Genomic DNA, 17,936 nt, shown 5'->3' with positions numbered 1-17,936 from the left:
TTTATCATTGCTTCACTTAACAAAAACTTTTTATAAAATGTGATAAAAAAAAGTCACAAACACTTCAAAATGGTATCAATAAAAAATACAGATCATCCCGCAAAAAGTTAGCCCCTACTCAACTCTGTAGACATAATTATAAAAAGTTAAGGGGGTCAGAATACAGCGATGAAAATATATAGTTTTTTCAGCAAAAAAACACAAGAAAAACCATATAAATGTGGTATTGTTGTAATCATACTGACCCAGACAATGAAGAGCACAGGTCAGATTTTCCTCATAAGGAATGGTATAGAGACAAACCCTGTAAAACTGTGGCATAATTGTATTTTTTTTTCCAATTCTACCCCATTTGGAATGTTTTCCACGCTTTCTACTACATGCCAAATTAAGTGGTGGTATAAGAAAGTACAACGTGTCCCACAAAAAACAAGGGGGAACAGAAAAATATACAGAATGAATGGGAAAAAAAATTAAGTTATGGGTCCTGGAAGATAGGGAAGAAGAATGAAAGCACAAAAAGAGAGAAAACAAAATCAGGTATTCAAGGGGTTAAAGGGGGTTAATAGATTATCCTCAGGATAGGACATCATCTGATTTGGCTGGTGGGGGTCTAACACTTGGCAGCCCCACAGATTGCACAACTACTGCAGCCCCTTCAAACTGCTGATTGGCAGGTGTGCCAAGAGATGGACCTCCACCAAGTTTATATTGATGGCCTCTCATTAGAGTAGTCCATGAATGTTCAGAAAAGCTTTTATGCCTCCAGAAACTTTCTTCCTGATGCTAAACCATTATTTTGTATTCATTTCTAAAACAGAAGACTGACGTCTTAATGTCTCAGTCAAGCTCTTCAGATTTATCATCCATCTAGTTCAAAGGAGCCATGACACTAATCTGTCAAACCTGAGTTTTTGGTTTTGATTTCAGATTTATTCTTGTCTACTTGATCATTGGCTCAGTTTCCATGTGCTCTGATCATTTACGACAGCACATAGACCAACTTGTTTTTGAGGTTTTGTTCAAGTCTCCAATATTGCTTAGTAACCTTATCTTCTTCAGCCGCAGTGTCACTGCTTCTACTAAAAAGAGGTTTGTATTCCATAAACTGAACTTTTAAAAATGAAGAGAAAAGATGTGAACTTCTCCAGCAGGCAAATCAGCTGTCAGACACTTGATAAAAAAAAAATTATATTTCGGAGAACAACCCGTAAATAAATAAGAAATGCTTCATTTTTAATAATGCACTGTCGAAATGTAGAAAGGAATCAAAAAGCTTTGGAATAAATGGATGTAGAAGATCATTGGCAGGATAAAATCAGATTCCAGGACAACCATAAAACGGTGGTGATTACAATGAAGGTCTGGTGCATTAATCTTTTGTCTTTACAGTGCCCGCCAGGACTTAGTCCTATGAAAGATATGTCTGGCTGCTACAATCGGCAGGTCGGAGTTGACTGCTCAGACGGCTTCAATGGAGGTTGTGAACAGCTGTGCCTTCAAAAGGAAGTCCCCTTTCCAGATGACCTAGAGATGTATAACATCTTAATGGTTTGTGGGTAAGATCTGCATAAATGGTTGACATTATATAATAATGTAAAATCTGTAAGTGAAGATTGGACCTCTCAACAGTAGCTTTTGACTACAGGTGGCACTCCAAATTTTGGGAACTTTTGATAATTTCATTTGAGTGAATGAGAGATAAGAGAAATAAAATAAAGTTAATATAGAAAAAATGAAATAAGAAAGAGAGAGAGAGAAAAGAGACAAAAATATAAGACCTCACAGTGTTATACACACAATTTCAGGCCAATTGGATCACTTTTAATTCCACCAAATCACATCCAAATCGAATTTTTAGTGACTCGATCATCTCTACAAATGACCCATAATTTAAAAATGGGAAGATGCTAAGGTTATAATTGGAAAAAAATCACATAAAAAATAATAATAATAATGCAATCATTATATATAGACTAAGCCCTCATTCTGATATAATACAATCTGAGACTCTTAGCCAATATATTTTGATCAAAAAACATCTGTGCCCACCTACCCCCGCCAAGGTGGTCTCAGTTAGGCAGGTCCTACGCTAAACCTACCTATGCCATTGGGCTTCTATGTTCAGGAGCGCAGACCCCGCACATATGGTGTGCTACTCCTAGTCACCTCTATGTTCATCCAGCAACCAATGAGAGGAGGAGCAAGCACACCTATATGTATAACCTAATCAAGGTGGTCTGTTTGATAGGAAGGGCAAAAGTGCAAAAGAATGCTACTCCCAGGATGCAATAGCAGCGCATTCATACTTGAAGGTGCCACTCCCTCAAGCATATACTACAAACTAAACAAAAATCACAGAAAAAAGATAAAAAACTAAGATAAAAACATCCTTGGCACATTGTAAGTGGTGGTCGTATTTTGCCTCTGAATAGTTATATTATTTGGCGAGTGTCAAAAAAACTCCCCCCCCCCCCCATCAAAACTGCTCGATGAAATCATATCAGGAGAGTACTTGCAACCGTCTCACCATATATTTTATTTTTTATGCTTAACACAAGATTTATTGAGAGCAAAAGAAAATTATAAATTACTGCTTAAACTGCTAAAAGTCGCAGGCAGAGTGGTACAGAGAACTGCAGTATAAAGGAAGGCAATACCCTTAGAAGAGTAGTCATGAAATACAATGATCATTAATGTGCAAAACCAAAAAACTGTCATGTTAGCATTTAATAACTAACTAAAACGCAATCACAGCAGGTCTCAACTAGCACACGCAAGTAAATGTACAAAAAACAAGTAACATATAAAACCAGATTCAAAGCATAGATGGCAAGGCGGATTACTGTATACTGTACATAAACGGTATGGAGGTTACACCATCCCGGACAATATAACCTCTGTGCCATGCTGTACAATAAACAGTATAACCCCTACACAGTGTAGAGGTATACTGTATATTGTGTGGCACAGTGTAGAGGTATACTGTATATTGTGGGGCACAGTGTAGAGGTATACTGTATATTGTGTGGCACAGTGTAGCGGTATACTGTATATTGTGTGGCACAGTGTAGAGGTATACTGTATATTGTGTGGCACAGTGTAGCGGTATACTGTATATTGTGTGGCACAGTGTAGAGGTATACTGTATATTGTGTGGCACAGTGTAGAGGTATACTGTATATTGTGTGGCACAGTGTAGAGGTATACTGTATATTGTGGGGCACAGTGTAGAGGTATACGGTATATTGTGGGGCACAGTGTAGAGGTATACTGTATATTGTGTGGCACAGTGTAGCGGTATACTGTATATTGTGTGGCACAGTGTAGAGGTATACTGTATATTGTGTGGCACAGTGTAGCAGTATACTGTATATTGTGTGGCATAGTGTAGAGGTATACTGTATATTGTGTGGCACAGTGTATGCTATATGTGTATAACATAAACATACTCCACATGAAAACTTACAATTACTTGGCTTGACCCTTGGGGATCTCGGACACCACTGCCACACTTTGGCCGAGGGCTCGGTGGAGCTGATGTGTTTTATCCTAATGAGAATGATTTCATAATACGGATTTGGAGAAGGGGCAGTGGGGTCGCAGAGCAGGGAGAGGCTGGTGCTGCTACTAGGGGGTCATACCATCGGGGAGTAATAAAGCCCACCATAATTTCCCCCAGTAGAAATAATTATCTTTATAATGTGCAAAACATACCCCTTGTAATGCCCCCAGTTGAGCCAATGTTCCCATAATGTGCCAATATAAAATACCCCTTCTCAGTGCCCCCCGTAGATGACCCCATAGTGCTCCTCTCCCCCCTTCCCCATAGTACCCACCATGATGTGTCCCAGTATAAAATGCCCCTATACAGAGCCCCCCCATATAAAATACCCCTTATTTTTAGCCTCAGCAGATGCCCCTATAGTGCCACCCAATAATGTGCCAGTAATAAGTGCCCCAATAGATGCCTCCCAATCATGTGCCAGTAAGATGTGCCCCCATAGATGCCCCAAATCATGTGCCAGTAGTAAGAGCCCCCATAGATGCCCCCCAATCATGTGCCAGTAATAAGAGCCCCCCCCCCACCATCATGTGCCAGTAGTCAGAGTGCCCCCCTATCATGTGCCAGTAGCCCCCTGGAGTAGATTCCAGTCATCATTTAGGCCACTAAACTAGCATCAATGAAAATAAATGTGTGGGGGCACCACATCACGCCCCTGACGCTCCCCAGTGGCAAGGGTGGAGTTGAAAAGCATCATGTGCCCAAATGCTAATGATCATTGAAGTGATCAAAAAGTTTATGTACTGCAAAATGGCACCAATGAAAACTGCAAGTTATCCCACTAAAACAAAGCCATGTTGATGAAAAAAATAAAAAAGTTATGGCTTTTTGGGTATTCGGAAATGACAAAACGAATAAAACGCTGCGTCCTGAAGTGCATAATAGGCGGCATGCTTAAGGGGTTAACATTCCTTTTTGTCTACAAGCACAATGTATCGCTTGTTTCCAGCTGCACGTGTCCTCTGTACTAGTGATGGTAAACAAGACCACTGTGTACACAGCAAGTATCAGTGTAACATAATTGCTGAAATTAGATAATTGGGTAATGCTATTAATATCAGCAACCTTTCATTGTTTCTGCTGCGCCATGTCCTCTGTTTTTCCATCACAGCAAAATCATCTGTTAAGAGGCGCTTTTAATTGTCTTGCAAACGAAAAGCATTTCAGCTGATGAAGATTCACCTTTGCATATACTGCACCAGTACACAGTGATTCCGATGAGAGCACATCTTCATTTTTGCCTTGAAGCCTTTCAGGCAGCAGATCTCGGAGCTGAATTCTCAAATACACAACTTTTTAAATTCCTTTACAGATTGGATTTTAAAGGGGTTTTCCCATCTTGCTATTTCGTCCTCACCTGCAGCCAGCTCTTCTGTTCACTTCCTGGATTCATGCTTCTTAGGCCTCTTTCACACGACCGTATGGCTTTTTCAGTGTTTTGCGGTCTGTTTTAAACGGATCCGTTGTTCCGTTTTTTTGTTTCCGTTGTGTTTCCGCTTCCGTTCCGTTTTTCCGTATGGCGTATGCAGTATACAGTAATTTCATAGAAAATATTGGGCTGGGCATAACATTTTCAGTAGATGGCTCCGCAAAAAACGGAACGGATACGGAAGACATACGGATGCATGTTTTTTTTTTGAGGACCCATTGACTTGAATGGAGCCATGGAACGTGATTTGCGGGCAATAATAGGACATGTTCTATCTTTTAACGGAACGGAAAAACGGAAATACGGAAACGGAATGCATACAGAGTACATTCCTTTTTTTTTGCGGAACCATTGAAATGAATGGTTCCGTATACGGACCGTATACGGAACGCAAAAAACGGCCCGCAAAACGAAAAAAAAAAAAATCGGTCGTGTGAAAGAGGCCTAAGGCTGGGCAGTTTGAGTGAAGCCTTGCCACGCCTCTTTCTGACATCACACTCCTTGTGTGCTCTTTCATGTGTCTCCTATGGCCACTGCTCCTCTCCCGAATCCCTGGACTGCGCTTGCGCACAAGACATTTTTTTTTTCACCCAGCCGGCCGCTCATTACAGTACTGAGAGCTCACGCTGCCGCGCATGCGCAAAGGCTCTGTATGAGACGCGTCACTGAAGAAATAAGCCTTGCGCATGCGTGGCAGCGTGCGCGTTCAGGACTGCAATGAGTGGCCGGCTGGGTGAAAATAAAGTGTCATCTGCGCAAGCGCTGCCCATGAATTCAGGAGGCGATTTCTATGGATGGGACTATAACTATTACATCTTTTGATGCCAACCCTCAATGAAAACTATTTCTGCATAGGCAATGCTCATTATCAGACCAAACATAAATCAATAAATATATTTATTATGACGAGGTGTATCTACAAAGACATACAGGGACATTTCTGTTGGGCAATCTGTAAGAGCAGTGTACCATTCATGAAATGTCTCAACTTCACTTTCCACCAGAGATGGTGTAAGGCTGGGGCTACTAGGCTGCAACATTTGTCTCATGGCCAATTCCCTGTCTGAAGAAGGGGTTCACCCCCGAAACGCATTACTCAATGGTATAAATCTTTCAAATATGTGAAGGATCATCTGTGCCTGGCACTCATGTATATGTCAATTTTAGGGTTTTCTCATACTCCAGTAAAGATCGTTGTGTTCTGTAGCGTAAAGCCTCATGCACACGTCCGTGGAACATGGACCGTGAGATACCGGCCTGGATTCCTGCTGAGTGCAGGAGTGCACGGCGTCATTGGTTGCTATGATGCCGTGCGCTTCATGCCGCCGCTGTGCAGTAATACACTCGTTTAGATCATACGAGTGTATTACTGTACAGCAGCGGCGGCATGAAGCGCGCGGCATCATAGCAACCAATGACGCCGTGCACTCCTGCACTCAGCAGGAATCCAGGCCGGTATCTCACGGTCCATGTTCAACGGACGTGTGCATGAGGCTTAACTAGAGTTCTATGGGCCCCAGGTCAAACGTTGGATTGGGGCCCCCCTCCCCACCCCCACTCTCATTATCCCACCCACTACATTACCTGTATATATTTAATTTGGCCCCACTCACTCTGTATATATTTTATTTGCCTCCCCTTTCACTCTATATAGATTTTATTTGGGCCCCCCCCTCACTCTGTATATATTTCATTTGGGCCCCCCTCACTCTGTATATATTTCATTTGGGCCCCCCTCACTTTGTATATATTTCATTTGGGCCCCCCTCACTCTGTATATATTTCATTTGGGCCCCCCTTACTTTGTATATATTTCATTTGGGCCCCCCTCACTCTGTATATATTTCATTTGGGCCCCCCTCACTCTGTATATATTTCATTTGGGCCCCCCTCACTCTGTATATATTTCATTTGCCTCCCCATTCACTCTGTATATATTTCATTTGGGCCCCCCTCACTCTGTATATATTTCATTTGGGCCCCCCTCACTCTGTATATATTTCATTTGCCTCCCCATTCACTCTGTATATATTTCATTTGGGCCCCCCTCACTCTGTATATATTTCATTTGCCTCCCCATTCACTCTGTATATATTTCATTTGGGCCCCCCTCACTCTGTATATATTTCATTTGCCTCCCCATTCACTCTGTATATATTTCATTTGGGCCCCCCTTACTCTGTATATATTTCATTTGGGCCCCCCTCACTCTGTATATATTTCATTTGGGCCCCCCTCACTCAGACTATATATGTTTAATTTTGCCCCTGTATATAATTGAATGATTGGCAGCCCCCTGCTCCCCTCTCACTCTGTATAAATTTTATTGTTTGTGGCCCCCTCTTATATGGCCGGCGCGGGTCCTACTTTCTAAATTAAATTCATAGTGCCAGGTGCCCCCAGTATGGCGCACGGAGTGTGCATGCATAAAAATAAAATACTTACCTCTGCTCTGTTCCATGTTCGGTCGTCCGTCTCACTTGCAGCCAGTTGCGAACACGTCCCGTACCCTCATCACGTCATCCTGCAAGACCCGTGACCGTTCCTTCACTGGTTGTGTAGCAATGCAGACATTGAAAGAAATGGGATCCAACACAATTCGCAAGTTGCACAAAAAATTCTAGCAGCGTTGTCATGGCCAAGACGGCCATGTAGCCCCAGCCTACTTTAGGTACATTGCACATTGGCCACATTTACCTCCTGGTGAATTAATGAGAAGAGTCTTTTAATTTTTTAGATGTTGGTTTGAAGATGCTGATTTTCTTCAAAAGATCTTCATTTGAAAAAATTATGACCGTATCATTTTCCTAAGGCCTCATGCACACGACCGTTGTGTGTTTTGCGGTCCTCAAATTTCGGTTCTGCAAAACACGGATGGCGTCTATTCCGTAATTTGCGGAATGGCACGGACAGCCATTGATATAACTGCCTATTTTGTCCGCAATATGGACAAGAATAGGACAGGTTATTTTTTTTTTTGAGGACCACGGAATAGAGCAAGGGATTGAAGTGAATGGATCCTCACCCAAGCCTCAAAAACTGCAGCTCGGATGCGGACCAAAACAATGGTCGTGTGCATGAGGCCTAAAAGAAATATAAAAGGAGAAGATAATTGATAGACTATATCCTCATTAGCCAAAAATAGTTGCCCCCACTGGCTTTACTCTAACAATGCACCTTATGTGTGAATGTCAAGTTTACTTTTATTTATTGTATGGATTTTATTTGACTATATTCTGCTTTAATTGGCATTAAGGTCAGGCCAGGGTTCCTGTGCTGTCTGGTGGAAGGCACCCTGCAATTACAGAGTTGCTTTCCTGCATTGCAGTTCACTAATCCTGATGCAACAAAGAGGAGACAGATCTGCTGATGAATGAGAAATGATTAAGTCTCTAGTTCAGAGTGTGGAATCTATTATTGACTTGACCAATATTGTGTTCTCTTTCAGCTGTATTGAAGACTATAAACTGGGCCCAGATGGATTGTCATGTCATCTGGTCACAGAATCCTGTCCAGGCGGAGCTCATTGTGGGGAAAGTCCCGAGGTGCCAATGAACCAGACACTATTTGGGGAGCTCTTTTATGGTTACAACAATCAAACCAAAGAGATATCACCAGGCCAGCTGCTGAAAGGATCATTTAGGTGAATAAAACTTATTTAGTTAAATTCTTTATAAAAAAAAGCTGTACACTGATGCATAAATCTATTGTTTGCGCATGCGCAAAGGCTCTGTATGAGACGCGTCACTGAAGAAATAAGCCTTGCGCATGCGTGGCAGCGTGCGCGTTCAGGACTGCAATGAGCGGCCGGCTGGGTGAAAATAAAGTGTCATCTGCGCAAGCGCTGCCCATGAATTCAGGAGGCGATTTCTATGGATGGGACTATAACTATTACATCTTTTGATGCCAACCCTCAATGAAAACTATTTCTGCATAGGCAATGCTCATTATCAGACCAAACATAAATCAATAAATATATTTATTATGACGAGGTGTATCTACATAGACATACAGGGACATTTCTGTTGGGCAATCTGTAAGAGCAGTGTACCATTCATGAAATGTCTCAACTTCACTTTCCACCAGAGATGGTGTAAGGCTGGGGCTACTAGGCTGCAACATTTGTCTCATGGCCAATTCCCTGTCTGAAGAAGGGGTTCACCCCCGAAACGCATTACTCAATGGTATAAATCTTTCAAATATGTGAAGGATCATCTGTGCCTGGCACTCATGTATATGTCAATTTTAGGGTTTTCTCATACTCCAGTAAAGATCGTTGTGTTCTGTAGCGTAAAGCCTCATGCACACGTCCGTGGAACATGGACCGTGAGATACCGGCCTGGATTCCTGCTGAGTGCAGGAGTGCACGGCGTCATTGGTTGCTATGATGCCGTGCGCTTCATGCCGCCGCTGTGCAGTAATACACTCGTTTAGATCATACGAGTGTATTACTGTACAGCAGCGGCGGCATGAAGCGCGCGGCATCATAGCAACCAATGACGCCGTGCACTCCTGCACTCAGCAGGAATCCAGGCCGGTATCTCACGGTCCATGTTCAACGGACGTGTGCATGAGGCTTAACTAGAGTTCTATGGGCCCCAGGTCAAACGTTGGATTGGGGCCCCCCTCCCCCCCCCCACTCTCATTATCCCACCCACTACATTACCTGTATATATTTAATTTGGCCCCACTCACTCTGTATATATTTTATTTGCCTCCCCTTTCACTCTATATAGATTTTATTTGGGCCCCCCCCCTCACTCTGTATATATTTCATTTGGGCCCCCCTCACTCTGTATATATTTCATTTGGGCCCCCCTCACTTTGTATATATTTCATTTGGGCCCCCCTCACTCTGTATATATTTCATTTGGGCCCCCCTTACTTTGTATATATTTCATTTGGGCCCCCCTCACTCTGTATATATTTCATTTGGGCCCCCCTCACTCTGTATATATTTCATTTGGGCCCCCCTCACTCTGTATATATTTCATTTGCCTCCCCATTCACTCTGTATATATTTCATTTGGGCCCCCCTCACTCTGTATATATTTCATTTGGGCCCCCCTATTGTTTGATAAGGCGCCACAATAACAAAGTTGGGCAATGGCAGACATTTGTTAGACAGCAAGCGTACTAGTTCCTATGACACTAAAGGGAGTTTTTTTTTTGGAAAGTGGAAGACCATCAATATAAAAAAAAGGATGAGAAAAAGGGATGAGGAAATGGCAGGATAACCACAATCTAGATTTTCCCAGAATAAAATACAGTGAAACCTCTCCAAAAGATTATATAAACCTTTATCAAAATCAGATTTCTTTTAAAAGATTTCCTTTCCACCTATGCCAACTTGGCTTGAGAAGACCAGCCTCCTCAGAAGTCCACTTTTAATTCAATTTTGGCTGATCCATCTCAATGAGGTTTCACTGTATAAATAATATGTAAATTAACCTTCTTTCCAAAAAATGTGTCTCACTTTCTTTTCTTTTCTTTTTTTGAAAAGAGAGATAACTTGCACCCCTTTCCCAAAGAAGCATTCCATGGCCTATAAGAGTCCTTATGCCTACAAGGGTCTCTCCACCAGAAGAACTAGCACCTCCAGATCCACTGTATAACTCAGAAGCTGCCATAAAAGAGTTTGACCACTTTCTGGCTACTTGTGACTAGTATGAATGTACAATGACTATATTGCCCTTATATAGCCTTTGTTGATATTCTATGCCGGTTTCTATATTTTATAAGCCATGTCCCCCTGTTAGGTAAATCTTCTGTGTTGTCCGCAAAGAGGTCTTTTCTAAAAAATGACCATTGAGGGAGGGTCATGTGACCAGAGACATCACTCTGCCTCCTCCATTCAGACACACTGCACTAAACTCCCAATGGTGCAAGTGCAGATGGCAGGTGCCAGTGTAATTGAATGGAGAAGGTGATTTGCCTGGTCACATGACCTTCCATTAGTAGCCATTTTATGGACAATACCTCTGTGTGTACAGCACAAAATACCTTTTTAAAAAGGGTGATATACCTTATGAAATACAAAATATGTCACTGACTTTCAACAAAGGCTATAGTAGTAAGTGCCATATAGACATCTTACAAACACATTGGTCAACGGTAACCAGAAAGTGGCCAACCCTTTTGAGCATCTTGAGAGAAGACAAATATGAATGAGACTTATCTTGCTGCTATTATTTTTTTTTATTAATGTCCTGCACAACATACCCTAAATTTATTAGACTATGGCTATAACTGGTTCATGCTACCATGGCTTGAGAGCAACCAGAGGGCTTCAAGGGGAATATGCCATCAGAAAATGGCCTATTGTTTAAATCACATTTTTATGTTAAAAACATTTTAATTTATTTTTATTAATCCATGTCACTATCTGTATTTAAAAAAAAGGTAGACAACCCTGCAATAATCACACAAAGCCTAAAATGTGTTAAGACTTTCTATCTTTTGAAGTCAGCCATATGGGCCATAGACACAATGAACAGGAGGGGACCTCATTGACTTATATGGGAGAGATTTCAAGGCATGATCTGTGACCTGTGCAGAGGTCAGGAGGGATCAAATAAACTGTGATATTGCCTCTTGTGAATGGTGGATCCTCTGTTATACAGAAGCAATACCTCATGTGATGATAATAAGATGACTGCTGAAAAGTTAGCTGTACAGAATAGGACAGCTAAACATATTATTAGATCTAATGGCCAGCGTGAAACTGCGGGATTTTAGATATTTTTTTAACATATGGATAGGGAGATGGAAAATTAAAATTAAAAATTCTAAAAAAAATGTTTAACATAAAAACTGATCATTTTCTGATTACACATTCCATTTCAAATTTGCCTTTTCCTTTCCTTTCCTGGACAACAGATCTGTATCAGGCAGAGTTGCTCCCTTGCACTCACTTTTATGGTAAAGTGGAAGTTACTCTAGGTTGAGGTGGCTCTGTGCAAGTTCCCACAACCTAAGGAAATGGAGACTGCTCCAACCTGAACTGTCCCTCATCTCCATGGGCCTCATAGCAGCCATTCGGCTTGTCTCATCAATGTCTATGCCCTCAATCACAGTGACTGGATAGATGATACTTCTTTAACGGGTCCAAAATTAATCCTTTCTTTTTGCCTATTATCTAAAGTCATGTTCACATGTTAAGGATTCTACTTGGATTCCAAAGGCAGAGCATGTGATTAAGGAATGAGGCAGAAATCCAAGTTTCAGCTGTGAATTTGTTACAGATCAATGCCAAGAAAGCCTAGTCTAAAATTGTTACATTTTTATATTTTCAATAAGAACGTAACAACGTATAAACCACTATAATATATGATGCAGTAGGTAATTTGTTTCCATGACTCCTAAATAATATATATATGCTTCTATTGTAGACAGAATAATTTTGCCCGTGGACTGGAACATCAGCTACCAGATGGTCTCATTGTATCCACCATACCCTCAGAAACCCAATGCCATGAAGAGATCTCAGAGCCGATTCCTGACCCTGATTTTCTGACAGGTCAGTAACTTAATTGAATTTCCACGCCCCCTCAATGTGGACTTCATTATCACTTGGGGGTGAAGTTTCATCGATTTCTACTAAGTGTGATATCATCTGATATTATGACGTTATAATGGCAAATCAGACTGTTCAGTCTGAGTACAATTTATTATGCTGTCAATGCTATACTGACAGATACCAGCAGCCTGCGCCACAGAGGTGCGGCCTAATAGGTATACACTACAGGCAGGCCTGGGGTCTTCATTAGGGCCAGACAGCCATGAAAGGGCTCCCCATGTTCTTATTCGCTGGGTACTGGTCGGAAAAAAAAGGGAGTTCCCTCCTTCTAAACCACTTAAATGCTGCAGTTGCTATTGACCGTGGCATCTGAGAGGTTAAACGGCCTGGATCGGCGCTTCTGCCAGTCCGAACTGTTACAGCAGGAGCCCGACCAAGCCCCCGCTCTCAACTGCACAGGAAATTCATGCCATGCTTAGACTAGGAGCCGTAAAAATGTGTATGGGTGGTCACTAAGGTGCTTTATGGCACTGTATTTCTAAGAGAGGGTATACATACATAATATAAAAAAGAGAAGTACAATAAGCGTTAACTTATTAACAGATTGGTACAAAGAGGGAAATGACCTCTGCCCAGAAAAGCTTACAATCTACACGGGAAAATTCTAATGAATCTACGGTTTTAAATTTAGAAGAATTTAAAATGGTGATTTGTGTGTCATAAAAAAGAAAATGGCTGCACACCATTATACATACAAACAATAGAGCTAAGAAATGGGGGTCATTCTAAATAAAAGTGGTACAATACCGACTATAAGTGAGTCCATGGAAGCTCACATATTCGATCAAACATATGTCAGGCCCATCTACCAGGCGTCAAGGTGGCTTCTGCAGATGGGTCCCTAGCACTAGTATACTGCCTCTCTTTGTACTTACCTAAGCCTACAATATTCAGGGCAGTGTAGGAACCAGCTACATACGTATTCTGCTCAGAAGCCTCAGGTAGATGGGCATGTTCCGTCTAAAAAAGGCGCTACCCTCAATTATTCTACAAAAAATTTAGACTAGATCTGTTTGTCTACATACTTAAAACCTTGAAGGGGTATTCCAACCTCAGACATTGATGGCATATCACTAAGTTATGGCATCATTATCAGATAGGTGCAGATCCCACCGCTGGGACCAGTTTCTATCTCCAGACCGGGCCCCCTGAAGTGAAGGAGAGCATATCGCACAAGCATGGTCACCCTCCGGTCACCGCTATGTGAGTTCTGAAAGTAACAGAGCCAGATATCGACTATTTCTGGTAGCCCCATGGAGGTGAATGGAGAGATGGCTGTGCATGCTTGGTGCACTGTCCATTCACCACTATGAGACTTCCAAAAATAGCTGAGCATGGTCATTTGGTTATTTTTGGAACTCTCATAAAAGGGAATGAGAGTGCACCACGCATGCTCATGTGCTCTCCTTCAGTTTGCTGGCCCCCTTCTAGAGATAGGAGTGGGTCCCAGAGGTGGGACCTGCACATACATATCTGACATTGATGGCATATCCCAGTGATATGTCATCAATGTGTGAGATAGGAATACCCCTTAAATTCTGTATGTACCAATGACTATTTTTAATCAGTGTCTACTGGGGCAGAGAAATTCCAGTATCCACTTTTTTCCTCTGTTCTGCAGCCTTACATTTATTGGAATAAGACAGCTGAGGAGCTTTGCTTGCAAACAGTTAAAGTCAAAATATTCAGTCTCAGAATTTCACAGGCAGACGATTCCAATTGAAGTCATTACTAATCAGCACGGTGACATTATCGAACCATTACGCTTTTCTTAGACACCTTCTTATCCCACTCTAACATATGCTGCGTAGCCAGCGCTCCGATATTGTATGAACCCTGTCTAATTAGCAGCTTTCATAGATAAACTGAATCTGTCATTACTCTCCACTCACCTATTACCGGAGCTGTCTGCATTCTTCTCTTTAGCTCACGCCATAACCTTATGCACACATACATTATCTTCCTTTTATGTAAATTGGTAACATGACTTAAACAGATGAGGTTAACCTTCTATTAATATGATAAAAGGATAGCAAGAATGTTTTGGCTCCGGAAGGTTTGCTGACTGTGCTTATACGTAGTGGAGGCCGTGCCCTTGCCAAACCTTACCACATCCCTCTTTGCTCATGAAAGCTCTGAACCTATCAGTTGTCCTTTAAAGAGGACCTTTCACCAGTTTTTTCTTTATAAAAGCAATACATCATACTATAGTCCAGGTTCAGCAGATACCATCTTGTTATTTTATTTCATCATCCGCTATGCCCCCTGTTTTATTTTGGCGCCAGATATGCTAATTAATATCATCGGTAGTGATGGGCGAACATCGTCCGGGACGGTTCACTAACGCGCGTTTGCGATCAAGTGTTCGCGAACCGCGCGTTCGCGGTGGGCCCTATTGACTTTAATGGCAGGCGAACCTGAAAAAACTTCAGGTCATATTTGCAGCCACCAAATACTTACTAGAAGTGCACAAATAGTCCCACAACATTGACAGTAATATACCAGAGGGGGATCATTGGCAAAAATTCCCACAAAAAATATGTATTTTAATCAGGGGCCATTTTTATGCATCTTAAAAGGAAACTTTCAAAAATGTGCCCTGCTGGAGCCTAGAAAAATATTATTTTAGGCCATGGGAGTACAGGCCCCAAAAATTAAGAATTCACCTGACAGAAAAGAACTTGTGATTATTTGGCTGGAGGTATATTAGGCGGTCACTCGCTTAAAAATTTTAGTGTCGGCTAGTACAGGCCCCAAAAATTAGGCATTCACCTGACAGAAAAGGCCTTTTATGCCGCTGTATATACATAAGACAAGGACCATTCTTTGTTCTGGGTAGTGGCCGATATGTGTGAGCTGGCATGAGGAAATTCAATTACACGAGGTTGTCACAAGTGTTGCATTCCTCCGAGATCCATGGCACATTCATTTTTAGAAATGTTAGGTAGTCCACACTGTCGTGAGCTAGGCGAGTGCGCTTATCGGTCACAATCCCCTCTGTTGCGCTGAACGTGCTATCGGACAGGACACTCGATGAGGGGCAAGCCAAGAGTTCCATGGCAAATTGTGCCAGCTCTGGCCACAGGTCAAGCCTGCACACCCAGTAGTCCAAAGGTTCCTTGCTTCTCAGAGCGTCCACATCGGCCGTTAACCTGATGTAGCCGGACACCTGTCAGTCTAGGCGTTCCCTGAGGCTGGATCTGAAGGGCGGCTGTTGATGTGTTGGCTGCAAAAATGATCTAATATCCAAAGTAACCAACACATCTTCAAACCGCTCTCTTCTTGCAGGCGCGTTAGGATTGGTACCCGCACCTGTTTCGCTGTGGGTGGAAATTTCTCTGCCAGCGCCCGCAACAGCAAAATGCAGCATCTCACACAGCAAGGCCTTGAAATGCTGCATTCTGACAGCCCTATATGATGCTGGTAACATGTCCGCCATTTCGTGTTTGTACCAGGGGTCTAAGTACATTGCCACTCAGTACTGGTCCTTGCCCTTTGTGCTTTTTATACGGGGGTCCCTCTTCAAACACTGGAGCATGAAGGCCCTCATTTGCACTAAATTGGAAGTGGTGGAGCGCCCTGGCTCCTGCTCATCGCCCAGGAGAATGTAGTCCTCGGTCTCCTCCCCCCAGCCACGGACAACACCAGGGATGCCCAAAAAGTTTAAAGTCCCTCTCAAAGCCTGCTTTTCTTGCTCCTCCTCCTCCTCCCCCCAGCCACCATCCTTCTCTGACTCCTCTTCAGACTCCTGCTGACTTGTCTCAGATGGAGTAGCCCCCCTAGGGAATTCATTCAGCATTGCGACATCTCCCTGCTCCTACTCGATCAATGACACGATGCAATGCACGCTTCAGAAGGAAGTCGTAAGGTATGATGTCACTGATGGCACCAAATCTAGATGGGAGCCATGGGTTACATGCTTGACGGCCGTCAGAAGGTTCACCTAGTGGGCAGTAAAAGTTATGTACCTTCCCTGCCCGTGTTTGCTAGACCACGTGTCTGTGGTCAGATGTATCTTGGCACCTACACTGTGTGCCAGAGATATATTCACTTGCCGCTGAATGTGGCCATACAGCTCTGGGATGCCCTTCTGGGAGAAATATTTCCTTCCGGGGACCTTCCATTGTGGTGTGCTAATGACCACAAATTTTCTAAAAGCCTCCGAGTACACCAGTCTTTATGGCAGTAGTTGGTGGGCTAGCAGTTCCGACAAGCCAGCGTCAGCTGTTGGGAAAGAGGGTTATCCGGCATCATCAACTTTTTAAGCTTGAACATTTGGGCCACGGAAGCCTTGTGCCAGATAAACGTGACGACCGCACTGTGGAGGGTGGAGTGAAGGACAAATGGGAGGAGAGAGGAGAAGGAGAAGAGGCAGGACGTGGAGCGCCGGGAGTGTGGCTTTGTGGGTTCTGACGAAGTTGCTCCCACTGGGCTCGGTGATGGGAGGCCAGGTGCCTTCTTAAGGCGGTCGTCCCTAGGTGAGTGTTGGGCTTACCTCGACTTATGCATTGACAGCACAGGCTTCAGATGGCAACACTATTGTCAACAGCTGACACGTTAAAAAGAGCCCACACTGCGGAGCCATGTGCCGGCGTCCTAGGAGAGCCAGAAATGACTGCACATGGTGGATGGCTCACTCCAGATACATTTGCAGTCTGATTTTTGCCTCCTGTGCCCTGCGAGCTCTGCCTGCTTCTCCTCCTTCTCCTCCCTCTCTGCTGCTCTGTTTCTCCCTCTGAACTCCCCTCCTCTTCCTCTCTTGTGGGCACCTATGTGATGTCCATTTGACACGTCATCATCGTCACCTTCACTACCACTAACATTTGAGGTCTCGGAGTAGGCAGCAACAGCAGGGACCACCCTCCTTGGGCTGATCTGGGTACTGTCGTCAGACCGATGGGTGGCGGCCGTTGCTACCTCATCTTTCTCATCCGATGTCAAGAATGGCTGCGCATCGGTAATTCCTCTGACTCGAGTGGAGGGGCTATGGTGGTGGTGGTGTATTTGGGGGTGCACACAGCAGAGAGTGAGGAGGGTGCAGATACAGAGGATGAGGAGGGTGCAGAAGCGGAAGGGTGAGTGAGCCACTTAAACAACTCTGGTGCGCCCTTTGACGTAATCGCATGCGCCTTCTCCAACTTCCCACTTAGATTCCGGCCTGGTACACCTGCCCAATCCTACCACCCCTGCGGAACGGCCTGCCTCTTACTCTGCCTATCACTTTCAAAATGACCCTGTGCCTAAGTCCCTAGAGAAGAGCAGTATTTGTGGAAGCAGATATATTGCAGCCCTTAATCAGTATTTTGTGGAAGCAGGTATATCAAACCCCTTAATCAGTATTTTGTGGAAGCAGGTATATTGCA

General features: G+C 43.3%; 1 protein-coding gene across 2 annotated transcripts in view; it reads left to right on the top strand.

Annotated features, from left to right (window-relative positions):
* The window catches only part of ASTN1 (astrotactin 1), a 499,082-nt gene that overhangs the window by 393,348 nt on the left and 87,798 nt on the right, over positions 1-17,936 (top strand). For both annotated transcript variants that reach the window (XM_044301692.1, XM_044301691.1), the window contains exons 12-14: positions 1,393-1,559; positions 8,443-8,637; positions 12,386-12,513. In XM_044301692.1, coding sequence (XP_044157627.1) covers positions 1,393-1,559; positions 8,443-8,637; positions 12,386-12,513 — 490 coding nt within the window. The remainder of the gene's footprint in view (positions 1-1,392; positions 1,560-8,442; positions 8,638-12,385; positions 12,514-17,936) is intronic.

Source organism: Bufo gargarizans, chromosome 7 (assembly GCF_014858855.1).
Source record: "Bufo gargarizans isolate SCDJY-AF-19 chromosome 7, ASM1485885v1, whole genome shotgun sequence".
Taxonomy (NCBI): Eukaryota; Metazoa; Chordata; class Amphibia; order Anura; family Bufonidae; genus Bufo; species Bufo gargarizans.
This window is presented reverse-complemented; position numbering and strand designations above follow the sequence as displayed.